At 38.5% G+C, this 16,963-nt stretch overlaps 1 protein-coding gene across 3 annotated transcripts in view; it reads left to right on the forward strand.

Annotated features, from left to right (window-relative positions):
• Csgalnact2 (chondroitin sulfate N-acetylgalactosaminyltransferase 2) overlaps positions 1–16,963 on the forward strand; it is a 78,314-nt gene that overhangs the window by 40,083 nt on the left and 21,268 nt on the right. For all 3 annotated transcript variants that reach the window (XR_003301765.2, XM_077798305.1, XM_026399521.2), the window contains exon 8: positions 15,417–15,588. Coding sequence is in view for 2 of the 3 variants with exons in the window: in XM_077798305.1 (XP_077654431.1) it covers positions 15,417–15,586 (170 nt within the window). In the remaining variant the exon portion in view is untranslated. The remainder of the gene's footprint in view (positions 1–15,416; positions 15,589–16,963) is intronic.

Below are 16,963 nucleotides of genomic sequence, written 5' to 3' on the forward strand. Positions count from 1 at the left end.
GCTCTAATGCCATCCATTTCCCTCCAAATTCTATGATTTTGTCATTTTTTAATGCAGAGTAATACTCCATTGTATATAAATGCCACATTTTTTTTATCCATTCATCTATTGAAGGGCATCTAGGCTGATTCCACAATCTTGCTATCGTGAATTGTGCTGCTATGAACATCGATGTAGCAGTGTCCCTGTAGCATGCTCTTATTAGGTCTTTAGGGAATAGACCGAGAAGGGGAATAGCTGGGTCAAATGGTGGTTCCATTCCCAGCTTTCCAAGAAATCTCCATACTGCTTTCCAAATTGACTGCACCAATTTGCAGTCCCACCAGCAATGAACAAGAGTGCCCTTTTCCCCCATCCTCTCCAGCACTTATTGTTGTTTGACTTCCTAATGGCTGCCAATCTTACTGGAGTGAGATGGTATCTTAGGGTAGTTTTGATTTGCATTTCTCTGACTGCTAGAGATGGTGAGCATTTTTTCATGTACTTATTGATTGATTGCATGTCCTCCTCTGAGAAGTGTCTGTTCAGGTCCTTGGCCCATTTATTGATTGGGTTATTTGTTATCTTATTGTCTAATTTTTTGAGTTCTTTGTATATTCTGGTTATTAGGGCTCTATCTGAAGTGTGAGCAGTAAAGATTTGTTCCCAGGATGTAGGCTCCCTGTTTATCTCTCTTATTGTTTCTTTTGCTGAGAAAAAACTTTTTAGTTTGAGTAAGTCCCATTTGTTGATTCTAGTTGTTAACTCTTGCGCTATGGGTGTCCTATTGAGGAATTTGGGGCCCGATCCCACAGTATGTAGATCATAACCAACTTTTTTTTCTATCAGATGCCGTGTCTCTGATTTAATATCAAGCTCCTTGATCCATTTTGAGTTAACTTTTGTGCATGACGAGAGATAGGGATTCAGCTTCTTTTTGATGCAAATGGATTTCCAGTTTTCCCAGCACCATTTGTTGAAGATGCTGTCCTTCCTCCATTGCATGCTTTTAGCCCCTTTATCAAATATAAGATAGTTGTAGTTTTGTGGATTGGTTACTGTGTCCTCTATTCTGTACCATTGGTCCACCCGCCTGTTTTGGTACCAGTACCATGCTGTTTTTGTAACTATTGCTCTGTAATATAGTTTGAAGTCTGGTATCGTTATACCGCCTGATTCACACTTCCTGCTTAGAGTTGTTTTTGCTATTCTGGGTCTTTTATTTTTCCATATGAATTTCATGATTCTTTTATCTATTTCTACAAGAAATGCTGTTGGGATTTTGATTGGCATTGCATTGAACTTATAGAGAACTTTTGGTAATATCGCCTCTTTTTCCATTCTTGATAGTACTTTTTTTTTTTAGTTGTTGATGGATCTTTATTTTATTCATTTATTTATATGCAGTGCTAAGAATCGAACCCATTGCCTCACACATACACATGTGAGTTAAGCACTGTACCACTGAGCCACAACCCCAGCCCTTGATTGTACTTTTTGATGAGTAAAAATTAACTTCAATTTGACTAGTCTTTTTTCCATTATGATTTCTACTTTAACGAACTTTGCTTTTTAGAGAAGTTTTAAGTTTATAGCAAAATTGAACAGAAAGTACAGAGCGTTACCATTCAGTAGTCCCACCTTATCTACAGTTTTACTCTTTGCAGTTTGAGTTACCTGTGGTCAGCTGATCCAAAAATATTAAATGGAAAATTCTAGAAATAAGCAATTTAGAAGTTTTAAATTATGCACTATTCTGAACAGTATGATGAATATTCTGAGCAGTGTGATGAAATCACATGCCATCCCACTCCATCCTGCCTGGAATATGAATCATCCCTTTGTCCTGCATATTGATACTATGTAGTACCCATCTAGTTATCAGATCCACTGGCATGGTATCACAGTGTTTGTGTTGAACTTAGAAGGTCAGTAGTAGCCTAACCCCATGTCCCAGTGTCTGTGTCATTTATCTCATTTTATCACATAGGCATTGTATCATTTTACATCTTAAGAAAGGTAAATATAGCACAACAAGATATTCTGAGAGAGGGACTGGGGTAGTTTGGATATGAGCTGTACCCCCAAAAGCTTCTATGTTAATGCAGGAATGTTCAAAGGTAAAATTATTGAATTATAAGAGCTGTAACCTAATCAAGCCATCTTAGTTTGAATGGACTGGATAGTAAATACGCAGGTAGGGCATATCTGGAGGAGGTGGGTCACTGGGAAGGGGCCCAAGAAGGATATATCTTGCCTAAAGCCCAGCTTCTCTGCTTCCTGGAGGCCAAAAATGAAGCATCACTCTTCCACCATGATATTCTGCCTCACTTTGGGCACAAAGCAATGAAGTTGATCCACCATGGACTGAACCTCTGATATTTTGTGAGCCAAAACAAACTTTTCCTCCTCTAATTTGTTGTCAGGCATTTTGGTCACAGCAATGAAAAACCTAACAGAAATTTGTATGGAGAAGTAGGGTTGTAGCTATAACTGACTTCACCATTTGGTTCAGAAGGCTTTAGAGCTTGCAGGAGGAATTTGTAAAAGTTTAGAGATGCAACCAGAGAAGCTTTAGAATAATGTAAGGAGAGCTTAATGGGAGATTCTTGGAAAACTTAGAATAGCCAGAATGCCAATAGGAATGCAACTGTACTCATGAGATTTCAGAGAGGAATGAAGATTCTATAGGGAATTGAACTAGAGGCCACTCGTGTCACATTCTGTCAAAGAACTTGTCTACAATTTGCCCATGTCCTGACTTTGAGACTATATTTAAAGGTGATGGACTAATTAATCTAGCAGAAGAAATTTCAAGCCAGCAGTGTTTGATCAGTGGCATGGATATTGCTGGCAACTTTTACTCAGATTTACTGTGAAAAGTGGGAGCAAAAAACAGAACTAAAAGATTTTAAAAGCTTACAATTTGATGAGAGAAGTGCTGGTAAAACTGGAGCCAAGAGAGGTGTGCTTGTTGAAAAAATTATAGACCCTAAAGAGATACTAAGTACTTTCACAGAGACAATAGGAAAGATAGCTTGAGGGCATCTCAGGATTTTGCAAGACCACACCTTATTGCAGGCTCAAGTGTGTAGAAAGGAAAATTCCTTGAAGAAGAGATCATGGGGATGCCTTGTTTGCACATGAGGGCCTAGGAAGTTGTTTCACCATACTCAGCCAGCCAAATTCTCATAGGCTACTACAGCTGTGATCCCTGAGAGCTCAGCTACTACATGAATGGCAGCAGACCTTGGCATAATCCACATGGTGCTGTTTCTGCACAAATTCAGGATGCTTCCATTAGAGGGTCAGGAAAGCTCCCACTGAGATTTTAAAGGAAGGTCTGAGAGGCCAGGTAAAGTTTAGCAGGATTGGAATCCCTGCAGGCTGGCCCTGAGAAGACAATGCATGATGCTATGAAGTTGAAGCCATAGCGGAAATGGAGACCCCAAGAATTTAGAGATGCCAGTAATGTGGGCTGTCTGAAAAGAAAAGTTGCTGGCTGTGGAGAGAGCCAGCCTAAAATAAAGCCCATGTGTGCTGCAACCAGGAAAGTCAAAGGGCAGAGCTGCCCAAGCTCTTTGAAAAGAACATCTCACAGCCATGTGTCCTAAATGCTGTACAAGGAGTTACAGTGGAGTTACAGGACCTGTTTGTCCAATTTGGTTTTGGTCTTGCTTTGGCCCCATTTCTTTTTTCTTTCTTTTTTTTTTTTTTTTTTTTTTTGTAGTTGTAGGTAGACAGATGCCTTTATTCTATTTGTTTATTTTTATGTGGTGCTGAGGATCAAACCCAGTGCTTCATGCATGCTAGGCAAGCACTCTGCAACTGAGCCACAACCCCAGCCCCCCATCTCTTCTTTCTATGCCCCTATTCCTTCCATTTGGAATGGGAATATTTATTCTGTGCCACTGTATTTTAGATACATGTAACTTGCTTTTGACTTTTACAGAGACTCACAGCCAAGAGTTTGCTTTAGGTCTCAGAGGGAAGACTATGGACTAGGACTTTTGGGCAATACTGGAACTGTTAAGACTATGGAATTCTTAGAGATAAACTAATTGTATTTTGTGTTGTGAGGACCAGGGACAGAACATAGTATGATATGAAGTATCCCCCAAAAGCTTCTGTGTTAATGCAGGAATATTTGGAGGTGAAATAATTGAATTGTAAGAGCTGTAGCCTAATTGGGCCATCCTAGTTTGAATGGGTACTAAGTGCAGGCAGGTGGGACATGGCTAGAGCAAGAGTTCGTCTTCCCTTTAGCACCCTGCCTTTACTTCCTTATTGCCATGAATGGAGCAGTTCTCTTCAACCATGCCCATCTGCCATGATGTTCTCCCTCATTGGGCCCAGAGCAATGGAGTTCATCCACCATGGACTCAACAACTGGTACTATGAGCCAAAATAAACTTTTCCTCCTTTGAGTTGCTGTTACCAAGTATTTTGGTCATAGTGATGAAAAATCTTGACTAAAACAAGTGCTATGGTCATACAATTTTTGTTATAATAATTGTTCTATTTTATTATTAATTTTTGTTATTAACCTCTTACTGTGCCTAATTGATAAATTTTATCATAGGTATAGATGTATAGGAAAATACAGTGTATATAGGGTTTAGTACTTTCTGAGTTTCAGGCATCCACTGGGAGTCTTATAATGTATCTTCCACAAATAAGGTGGACTACTGTATCCCTTGCTCATGCATATGCACAGATTTCCCTATTAACTCCCCCTATCAAAGTTACAACTTTTGTTACAGTTGATGATCCTGCACGATACCTTATTATGACCCAAAGACCATGATTTACATGAGGGTTCACTCTTGGTATTATATATTCTGTGCATTTAGACATATCAATGTTAATGACATGTATCCACCTTTATAGTATACAAAATAATTTCACTGCCCTAAAAATTCTCACTGCTCTGCCTATTCATCCCTTCCCCCTAACTCTGGCAACCACTGATCTTTTTATTGTCTTCAGAGTTTTGCTGTTAGCAGAATGTCATATAGTTGAAAGCATATAATATGTAGCCTTTATATAAACTGACTTCCCTCACATAGTAATATCCATTTAAGTTTCCTCCATGTCTTTTCATGGCTTGATGCTTCATTTATCTCTAGCACTGAAAATATTCCATTGTTTATTCACTCAACTGTGATGGCATCATGGTTGCTTCTCAGTTTTGGCCATTGTGATGATGCTAGTCTGTAATCATCCATGTGCAGGTTTTTATTTGTACCTAAGTTTTCAACTCCTTTAGGCAGACACCAAGGAGCACAATTGCTAGATCACATAGTTAAGCATATGATCAGTTTTGTGAGAAATCACCAGTCTTCCAAAATGGCTACAACATTTTGCATTCCCACCATCTCTGAAAAATAAAAGGTCTTACAGCTCAGCAGCATTTTGTGGTATCTGTTCTGTAATTTGACTCTCCATTAGGTGTGTAGTAATATAGCATTTGAATTTGCATTTCCCTAATAACATGATGTGGAGCATATTTTCACATGCTTATTTTCCATCTGTATAACTTTGGTGAACTGTTGGTTTCTACTCTTTATTATTGATTTATGACCTCATAATAAGGAAGGATTTCATAGAGATATTGTTACCTATTATCTTCTAAATATCTCATTTGTAGGTTTGCTTTTCTTGATCTATAACCAAATAGATTTTGAGTGTGATCTGAGATAAGGATTATATTTCACTTTTTCCCATAATTATAAGGTAATGATGGAAAAAGGTGAAATACTTTTTATCCATTGATTTGCAAGACCACTCTGTCATCCATCAGACATGCATACACATGTCTAATTCTGGGCTATCTTTTGTGCCATCAGTTTTTCTGTCCATCAGTACACCACAACCACATGGTCTGAATCACTGTAACTTTGTATACAATGTGATATTTGGGAGAGCTGTCCACTTGTCTTGTCCTTAAAAGAAGTCATGGCTATTTTATAGACTTTGTTCATTCATATAAATGTTGGAATAAGCTTCAAAAAAAGTTTATGAATTTGTAATCACATTAAGTCTATAAGATCACATTGAGAAGAACTGATCATTATGATGTGAATCTTCCAGACCCTGAACATGTCATATCTCTTTGTCTGTATATATCTTCATTGTCTTCCAATTAAGTTTATAATTTTTCACACAGTGGACTTACATGTATTATTTTCCCCCTAGGTACTTTGTATTTTTTATACCATTGTGCCTGTTGTTTTGTTTTTCTTTTTGTCTGTTTAGAAATCTAAACCTGGTGTTTAGAAACCACTGATTTTAGTTTTGTTTTCAGAAATCTTCCCAAAATTTCTTAATTCTGTTAATATATTTCTAGTTTCTTTTGTATTGTTCCTATTATACAACCATGTCCTATTTTTAAGAATGGGAGTTTTTAGCTTGGTTTGGTTTTTATTTCCAGTTTTTAGACCTTTGATTTATTCATTTTCCGGTGCTTATTAGGATTTGTTCAGTGATGATGGAAGTGCTAATAGTGGGTTCCCTCCCTGTGTTACTGATTTCAAGGGTAACACTTTCAGTGTTTCATCTGTAAATAAGGTATTTACTGGAGGGTTTTTGTTTGTTTGTTTGTTTGTTTTGTAAATACCTTTTATCGGGCTAAGAAAGTCTCTTTTAGTATTACTTGGTGAGATTTTATCATATCAGATGATCATACAACCTCTTTTCCTCCTATGTTAAGTTGATGAATTAAATTTATAGGTTTTCTGACATGCCCTTGCATTCATGGGGCAAGCTCCAATTGGTCATGATGTTTTAGCCTTTTTTTATGTTGCTGGATTTGGTTTCATCCACATATATTCACACATATATTCATTTGCATCTCTGTATTCATGTGGGTGTGTTTATAATATTTTTCAGACATTTTCATCTATATTCTTGAAGAAATGTCATGTACCTTTCCTCTCTCATCCTTGTTGGACTTTTCTTTTTTTTTTAATTTTTTTTTTTTGAAAGAGAGAGAGAGAGAGAGAGAGAGAGAATTTTTAATATTTATTTTCTAGTTCTCGGCGGACACAACATCTTTGTTGGTATGTGGTGCTGAGGATCGAACCCGGACCGCACGCATGCCAGGCAAGCGTGCTACCGCTTGAGCCATATCCCCAGCCCTGTTGGACTTTTCTATTAAGGTTCTAGCTTCTAAAATAAGTTACAGGTGTTCCCTCTTACTGTTTCTAGAAAGGTTTTTTTTTTTAAAACAGGAATTATTTGAATATGAGGTATAGCTGCCTGAAAACCACCTGGGCATGAACTTCTCATGGGAAAAGTTCATGCCCAGGGGAAGCTTTGCGATCACTGGTTCAATTTATGTAATGATTATATAACTATTCAGATTATATAACTATTATATATTATATAACTATTATATATTATATATATATATAGTTATATAATATATATTATATAACTATTATATATTATATAACTATTATATATTATATAACTATTCAGATTTTCTGTTTTTCCTAGAGTCAGTTTTGATTACTTGAGGTAAATTATAATTTTCTAGAAATTTATACTGATAAATTTGAAAGTGTAGATTAAATGCACAAAGTTGTTTACAGTAACCTCTATTTATGTGTAATATTTACATGATTCATAGTGATGTTATCTTTTACATTCTTGGTATTGTTTATTTGTACTGCTTTTTATTTTTCTATGTATTTTTATTTAGATGGATTCTCGATATTTTGCCCAGGCTGGCCCCAAACTCAGCAATTCTCCTACCTCAGTCTCTGGCCTCAGCCTGCCATGTAGCTTGGACTAAAGACATGTACCATCATGTCTAGCTCATATTTTTTCTTGGTTGGCTTTGTGAAGTGTTGGACAATGATTTTCAGTCCTTTCAAATAACTGACATTTATCAACCATGTATGAAACATCCAGTAGCTTCACATTCTCCCCAGGACTATATTTACAGTAGTTTTAATTTAGACTCAGTAGGTATGTATAGTTATCTCATTTTGGTTTTAATTTAGTATATCATCAGGGAAATGTAAATACCTTATATCAATGACTTTTTGTTCATTTACCTTCCTCCTTTTGTGATAAAAAGTCTTTTGCCTTTTTAAAAAATTGGCTTATATTTTAAAAAAACTGATTCATGGGAGTTACTTCAATATTATGGATTTGAGTCCTTTGTCAGATTTATACATTACAAATATCTTTTCCCAGGTATGGGCCTATTTTTCACTCTCTTAATGGTATCTGTTAATAAGAGTTCTTAATTACAAAAAAGTCCAAATTATCAGTTTTCTTTCTTTTATAGCCAATGATTTTGATGTTAAGAAACCTTTGCCTATTCCAAAATATAGAAGAAAATTTCATGTTTTCTTTTAGATAATTTATTATATTGTCTTTAAAATTTGGAACTATGATAAATCTGGAAATTTTAGGAGCCAAGAGTTGTTCTTTAGTTTGCTTTTTTATTGTTGATGTCATTGTTTGGGGTTTTTTTTTGTGTTTGTTTGTTTGGTTGATTGGTTAGCTTTTTGTTTTTTTGTTTTGATGAAGGTCTGCTGATAGTCAGCTCTATTGTAGTTTGTAAATATCTTTATTTTCTCTCATTTAAACAATATATTTTTGAAGGGCAAAGAATTCTAGGTTGGCAATTATTTTTCTTTTCAGCCACATGGATGTTATTCCATAGCCTCCTGTCTTTAGTTATTTCTGCTGTGAATTATTAGCTATGTTGGCCCTTTTTTGAAAGTAATCAGCCTTCTCTTCTCTGACTGGCTATCCATCTCCTCTTTATCTTTCTTCTGTATCATTCTGATATATCTATATGTGAGTTTATTTTTTTCTGACCCTGCAAAACCTTGTAGAGCTCACTGGCTTGTAATTACAAATGTTGAGTTTCTCTGACTTCATTTAATGTTGAGGTTCAGAACAGACACTTTTTCTTTTTTCTTTTTTTTTTTTTTTGCAATATAATAGTGTTTTATTCATTTAAATTTTAAATGTAAGCACCATGCAGGATTTACAACATTTGTCTTGGAACCAAAGCTAAAACAAAGGAGAATATTTAAATAAAAACTATTAGCCACTGCATTGCCATTCTCATTGCAATGTCAGTGTTTATTTATTTATTTATTTATTTTTGTTGGTTGTTCAAAACATTACATAGTTCTTTATATATCATATTTCACATTTTGATTCAAGTGGGTTATGAACTCCCATTTTTACTCCGTATACAGATTGCAGAATCACATCGGTTACACATCCACTGATTTACATACTGCCATACTAGTGTCTGTTGTATTCTGCTGCCTTTCCTATCCTCTACTATCCCCCCTCCCCTCCCCTCCCCTCTTCTCTCCTCTCTCTACCCCATCTACTGTAATTCATTTCTCCCCCTTGTTTTTTTTCCTTTTCCCCTCACTTCCTCTTGTATGTAATTTTGTATAACAATGAGGATCTCCTTCCATTTCCATGCAATTTCCCTTCTCTCTCCCTTTCCCTCCCACCTCTCATCCCTGTTTAATGTTAATCTTCTTCTCATGCTCTTCCTCCCTACTCTGTTCTTAGTTACTCTCCTTATATCAAAGAAGACATTTAGCATTTGTTTTTTAGGGATTGGCTAGCTTCACTTAACATAATCTGCTCTAATGCCATCCATTTCCCTGCAAATTCTATGATTTTGTCATTTTTTAAAGCAGAGTAATACTCCATTGTATATAAATGCCACATTTTTTTTTATCCATTCGTCTATTGAAGGGCATCTAGGTTGGTTCCACAGTCTTGCTATTGTGAATTGTGCTGCTATGAACATCAATGTAGCAGTGTCCCTGTAGTATGCTCTTTTTAGGTCTTTAGGGAATAGACCGAGAAGGGGAATAGCTGGGTCAAATGGTGGTTCCATTCCCAGCTTTCCAAGAAATCTCCATACTGCTTTCCAAATTGACTGCACCAATTTGCAGTCCCACTAGCAATGTACAAGTGTACCCTTTTCCCCACATCCTCGCCAACACTTGTTGTTGTTTGACTTCATAATGGCTACCAATCTTACTGGAGTGAGATGGTATCTTAGGGTGGTTTTGATTTGCATTTCTCTGACTGCTAGAGATGGTGAGCATTTTTTCATATACTTGTTGATTGATTGTATGTCCTCCTCTGAGAAGTGTCTGTTCAGGTCCTTGGCCCATTTGTTGATTGGGTTATTTGTTATCTTATTGTTTAATTTTTTGAGTTCTTTGTATACTCTGGATATTAGGGCTCTATCTGAAGTGTGAGCAGTAAAGATTTGTTCCCAGGATGTAGGCTCCCTATTTACCTCTCTTATTGTTTCTTTTGCTGAGAAAAAACTTTTTAGTTTGAGTAAGTCCCATTTGTTCATTCTAGTTATTAACTCTTGTGCTATGGGTGTCCTATTGAGGAATTTGGAGCCCGATCCCACAGTATGTAGATCGTAGCCAACTTTTTCTTCTATCAGACGCCATGTCTCTGATTTGATATCAAGCTCCTTGATCCATTTTGAGTTAACTTTTGTGCATGGCAAGAGAAAGGGATTCAGTTTCATTTTGTTGCGTATGGATTTTCAGTTTTCCCAGCACCATTTGTTGAAGATGCTATCCTTCCTCCATTGCATGCTTTCAGCCCCTTTATCAAATATAAGATAGTTGTAATATTGTGGATTGGTTTCTGTGTCCTCTATTCTGTACCATTGGTCAACCCTCCTGTTTTGGTACCAGTACCATGCTGTTTTTGTTACTATTGCTCTGTAGTATAGTTTGAAGTCTGGTATCGCTATACTGCCTGATTCACACTTCCTGCTTAGAGTTGTTTTTGCTATTCTGGGTCTTTTATTTTTCCATATGAATTTCATGATTGCTTTATCTATTTCTACAAGAAATGCCATTGGGATTTTGATTGGCATTGCATTAAACCTATAGAGAACTTTTGGTAATATCGCCATTTTAATGATGTTAGTTCTGCCTATCCATGAACAGGGTATATTTTTCCATCTTCTAAGATCTTTTTCTATTTCTCTCTTTAGGGTTCTGTAGTTTTTATTGTATAAGTCTTTCACCTCTTTTGTTAGGTTGATTCCCAAGTATTTTTTTTTTTGAGGATATTGTGAATGGAGTGGTTGTCCTCATTTCCATTTCAGAGGATTTGTCGCTGATATACAGGAATGCCTTAGATTTATGCGTGTTGATTTTATATCCTGCCACTTTGCTGAATTCATTTATTAGCTCTAATAGTTTCTTTGTAGACCCTTTTGGGTCTGCTAGGTATAGAATCATGTCATCTGCAAATAGTGATAATTTAAGTTCTTCTTTTCCTATTTTTATGCCTTTAATTTCTTTCATCTAATTGCTCTGACCAGTGTTTTGAGAACTATGTTGAACAGAAGTGGTGAGAGAGGGCATCCTTGTCTTGTTCCAGATTTTAGAGGGAATGCCATCAATTTTTCTCCGTTCAGAATGATGCTAGCCTGAGGCTTAGCATAGATAGCTTTTACAATATTGAGGTATGTTCCTGTTATCCCTAGTTTTTCTAGAGTTTTGAACATAAAGGGATGCTGTAGTTTGTCAAATGCTTTTTCTGCATCTATCGAGATGATCATATGGTTCTTATCTTTAAGTCTATTGATGTGGTGAATAACATTTTTTAATTTTTTTAAAAGAGAGAGAGAGAGAGAGAATTTTTTTAATATTTATTTTTTAGTTATTGGCGGGCACAACATCTTTGTTTGTATGTGGTGCTGAGAATCAAACCCGGGCCGCACACATGCCAGGCAAGCGCGCTACCGCTTGAGCCACATCCCCAGCCCCAAATAACATTTATTGATTTCTGTATATTGAACCATCCTTGCATCCCAGGGATGAATCCTACTTGATCATGGTGCACAATTTTTTTGATATGTTTTTGTATCCAATTCGCCAGAATTTTATTGAGGATTTTTGCATCTAGATTCATTAGAGATATTGGTCTGTAGTTTTCTTTGTTTGAAGTATCTTTGTCTGGTTTAGGAATCAGGGTGATGTTGGCCTCGTAGAATGAATTTGGAAGTTCTCCCTCTTTTCTATTTCCTGGAATAGCTTGAAAAGTATTGGTATTAGTTCTTCTTTAAAGGTTTTGTAAAACTCTGCTGTATACCCATCCGGTCCTGGGCTTTTCTTGGATGGCAGTATTTTGATGGCTTCTTCTATTTCCTCAATTGATATTGGTCTGTTTAGGTTGTCTATATCCTCCTGAATCAATCTGGGCAGATCATATGACTTAAGAAATTTATCGATGCCTTCACTATCTTCTATTTTATTGGAGTATAAGGATTCAAAATAATTTCTAATTATCTTCTGTATTTCTGAAGTGTCTGTTGTGATATTGCCTTTTTCATCCCGTATGCTAGTAATTTGAGTTCTCTCTCTTCTTCTCTTCGTTAGCATGGCTAAGGATCTGTCGATCTTATTTATTTTTTCAAAGAACCAACTTTTAGTTTTGTCAATTTTTTCAATTGTTTCTTTTGTTTCAATTTCATTAATTTCAGCTCTGATTTTAATTATTTCTTGCCTTCTACTTCTTTTGCTGTTGTTTTGCTCTTCTTTTTCTAGGATTTTGAGATGAAGTGTGAGATCATTTATTTGTTGGTTTTTCCTTTTTTTAAGGAATGAACTCCAGGCAATGAATTTTCCTCTTAGAACTGCTTTCATTGTGTCCCATAGATTCCGATATGTTGAGAACAGACACTTTTTCTTAACACCCTTGGTTGGGCTTTGGTTAGAGCATTTTATTTCAAGTTCACGGTTACACTGAGGGGTAGTTTTCTGGGATGCCAGCTTTAGCAGGCAGGGTTTCCTCTTTGATCCCTCTTCTTGAGCAGACTCCGGATCACCTTCTGCATCTCCCTGTGGACTTAAAAAAAAAATGGATGCTCATGGGACAAAAGCTGGATTCAGCTCTTTCTGGACTTCTCTGGGTCCTGCCTTCATTTAGATTTGTACATTTTGTACAACTTTATGGGTTGTTTTCATCAGGCAGATACTTAGTCTTTCATGGTGTCAGAAATGGACAGGTGCATAATTTGCTTTCTTATATCCTTTCCAACATTGTTTACTCAACACTGCTGCTGAAGATCCATCATGAGTGTCCTGATTATGTTGGGGTAGATACTTGTAGTGTTTTGGCAGTCCCTTACCCTCCTCACAGTACTAGGACTTCTTTGGAAGGAATAAAGATAGAAATTGTGTTAACATGATCTAAACTGGTCTGTATGTGGCTTATAGATTTTGTTTAGGAAGTAGTTTTCAATCCCAAATTTTCAAATATCTTTTTTCCTCATGTAAGTTTGTATACTGGTTGGATTTAATAACTAAGTGGCTCTTTGGTGATGATAGTGTATTTTGGCATTGATAGGACTTCAAGTGTTTCTGTGAGAAGGGTGCTGCTCATAATGCTTGCCTCTTGTTTCCCAAGAACTGCTGCTCTCTGCAGAAGAGCAGCTCAGCATCATGAGGTGCCACCCATGCTCCGTGCCATCTACTCTTCCAAACCATGAGACAAAAATTTCCCCACATCCTTGCTAGAAATTGAACCCAGAGCCTTGAACCTACTAGGGTGATTCCCATTTTAATCCTGGGACAATGGAGGTTTAAAGAGCCAGATAACTTGTTCAAGCATCTGGCAGCTGAAAACCAAAACTTAGATCCAGTAGTTTTAACTTCACTTCTCACTCTGACCGTTGCCTTTTTTGGCCTCCCTAAGGAACATGGCAAACAGGTGTAGGTGCAGGAGATATGTATGTCACAAGTAATCTGTCACAAAGGTCTCAACAGGATCTTAGTAGATCCTTAGCTCCTCTTCCTGCCACACCTGGAGCTCTAATATAGATCTGTTTGTGCAACTTTGTGAGGTGAGAGGTAACATTTGGATATTACAGGTGTTGTGAGAAACCAGGTACTTACTGTTCACTGGGCATAGCTACAGAGGAAATGGCACTGCACAGAAGAACCAGGACATGAGATGGACACTGGCAGTCCACATACAGTGTGACAAAAAAATGAGGGACAACCCCAAGGAGCCTAGTCACCATTCCCAGGGAACATTTCAGGGGCTCATGCAGACTGAACTGCAGTCTCCTAGCTTTGCAAGAATGAGAGTAGGGTACAGGAGTATGATGTGTTGGCAGACATACAAAAGTTCCATGTGTGAGTAGAGGGCACCTGGGAGAGGTGGGCTGTAAGGAGGTGGACATGCAGGAGCCCACCCACAGCCCCTTAACTGCACAGAGCTTTTCCCACATGGTTTGCAGCCAGGCTATACTAGGCTTCCCCTGGCTTTCCAATTCAGCATATCTGGAATGGGGCCTGAGAATGCACATTTTGTTTCCCAGGAAACAAAATGGGCCAAGGTTGGTGTCATTGCAGGTCACATGAGCTCACATCCAATGCACAGATGTCCTGCCCCTTCTTTGGTTGGGTAGGTGAAACTCAAAAATAACTTTACCAGGAAACTAGGAATGCCATAAACATATTGTCATTTGCCCAAAGTTCAGGTATCTTCACATGTTCTGTACAAACTACAAGCTCATGTTCTCTACAAACACCTGAGCACCTGTTAGTGCTGTGTACCAGATGATAGGGGGAGAGCAGCAGACAGGCCTCACACTCAGCCTTGGTCTGATGCAGTGGCTACCAGCTATTTAAACTTAGACATTTAGTTCCTTGAGCACACTGGCCACATTTCAATACTCAATACCCACAAAATGTAGTTAAACGTGGCCATTATATTGGACAGTGTAGTTATAGAACATTCTGTCACTGCAGAAAGTTTTCTGTTGGGTTGTGTTGGTCTTGTGGAAATGTTGGATAATGAACAAATTAGAAATTAGTGGAGTTTACTGTGAATGCACAGGGTTAGACTGTAGTGAGGACCTCATCCAGCTTGGGCCTTGTCCACAGCAGGGAATGGGCAGGCTGGAAAAGAAGGGTGACTCCCCATTTTTGGTGCCTCAGTTCCTTTAGTTTCCCAAGTTTCATGTGCCCTTCAGTAAACCCTGCTTGAAGATTCTTGAAGGCAAGGACAAGCCCCACCCAGACCTGTATCCAGCATATGCCTCCACAGGAAGATGTTAACAAGTGCTGCCCAGCCCCCCCTGGGCCTGAAGACCCGCAATGTCCACATTCATCCAGGTTCCGACTGTGAAGGCTCCTGCAGTGAAAGAGCCTTTGCAGTTTTTCACTGAGTGTCCTCAACTTACCTGACCATGGACTAAAGCAGCTAGTGGCATCCTTTGCCACCAGCTTTGAGGCAAGCAGGACTGCAACACTGTGCAGCCTGTTCTAGTCTTGCACTGCACATTGGAAAAGCCCTTTGTGAGAATATGTTGCCCAACTGCAGATGAATGCTCCCTGCCAGGTGCCCCCTTGGATGCCTGATATGTCCTCCCTTCTCTTCCTCCCTAGCCTGGGCTACTGGCACCACGTATGGCATACCACCTGGCACACACAAGAGTGGGGAGCAACATGTTCTTTTATTGATGCAAGTACGTCCAGTCACACCAAAACTGACATCCTGTGCTATGGTACAGCTTTATACTCAGAGATCAGCTCCAAATACCAAAACATCAAATTGAAGGTATGTATCAAATTGGGAAAATAAAATAGCAAACATAGACACTGTTTCAAGTAGAACTGGTGACCCGTGAAGCGCACATTGACATGAAGGCTCTTTAACACACATACAGAAAATGTTCTGACATTGTATTCCAAATATATATTCTCAAGTTTCAGCCTTTCTTTATCTCAAAGACATAAACAAAGCAATATGTACTATCAGTATACAATCTGGACTAGCTAGAATGTCTGAAAAGTGCAAACACACTGTGACAATACAGTGTAACTATTCAGCTCCACTCTGGCTGAGGGCAGCAGCCACTTTGCCTCCTTCACCAGGCCTGGCCCATTCGTCTCCAGGCTCTCCCTCTGAGCTCTGGAATTGGGACCTTAACGGGTCCCTGACTTGGCTTCCTGACTCGTGGCTCCTGCCAAAGCCAGGCAAGTGGAGAGGGACAAGGATGAGAAGCTCCTGCAAGGGAGACAGTCAGTGTGGATGGACCGCCTCTGGCTTTCTAAAGGAGAGAGCCGTGCAGTCCCACGGTCAGTAAGGCCCAAGGTTCACGCCAGGAAGTCAGACATGAAAAATGGAGTGTTCTCTTCTGGTTTGGGTTTAGAAAAATACCTCTCAGTGTTGGGCAGTTCCATCTGAAAGGGCTCCAGCAGTTACAGCCTGGCTAATTTTCTGATTTTAGATTCCAGTGAGGTTGCCTCCCACCAGAGAGAAGAGGAGGGCAAGTCCCCTAGCACACTGACTTTGCTTCTTTCTCTTCCTTTTGTGCGTGGGTTTCGAGAACAGCTTTAAATGTCACCATCCCGAGTCTACTTGGTGTTCTCTTCATTACAGCTCAGTGTGTCTTTCCGTTACAGCCATGAAAACTGCAATGCTATGGCTCCCTCCCCCTTATTACTTTAGATTTTCTCTTGTCTAAAACACAATTGAAGAATTTGCCAGACATATTCTTCCAGAAAATATGCCACCAGGTGTCCCCCTGCCCCTCCCCGACCCCATAAATCCCTGATAAAGGAAAATGAAAATGTAAACTTTGGAGAGCCCGCACTCAAAGGTTCACTTCCAGAAGTATATACGAGACCTCCCAGGTGCCCCAGCCCTTCCCCCTGGAACCTCATGGCCTAGGCTGTTGAGGGTGAGCGCCTCACAGCTCAGGGCAGAGCTCACTGAAGGCTCAAACAACAGAGCAGGAAGACCGGACCCCCAGTACCCTCTAAGGCACTAACCCCGACATCAGAGACACTGGCTGGAAAGGCGTCCGAGCAGGCAGGGCTCACGTTGGTTTTGGTTGGGTTTTTTAAAATATTTTTTTCATAAGATGTTAATAATCAAAAGTATAAAATAAAAATCTACATTTCATTAGAATAAGATGTTATCATGGATG

The sequence above is a fragment of the Urocitellus parryii genome, chromosome 5 (genome assembly GCF_045843805.1).
Source record: "Urocitellus parryii isolate mUroPar1 chromosome 5, mUroPar1.hap1, whole genome shotgun sequence".
NCBI lineage: Eukaryota > Metazoa > Chordata > Mammalia > Rodentia > Sciuridae > Urocitellus > Urocitellus parryii.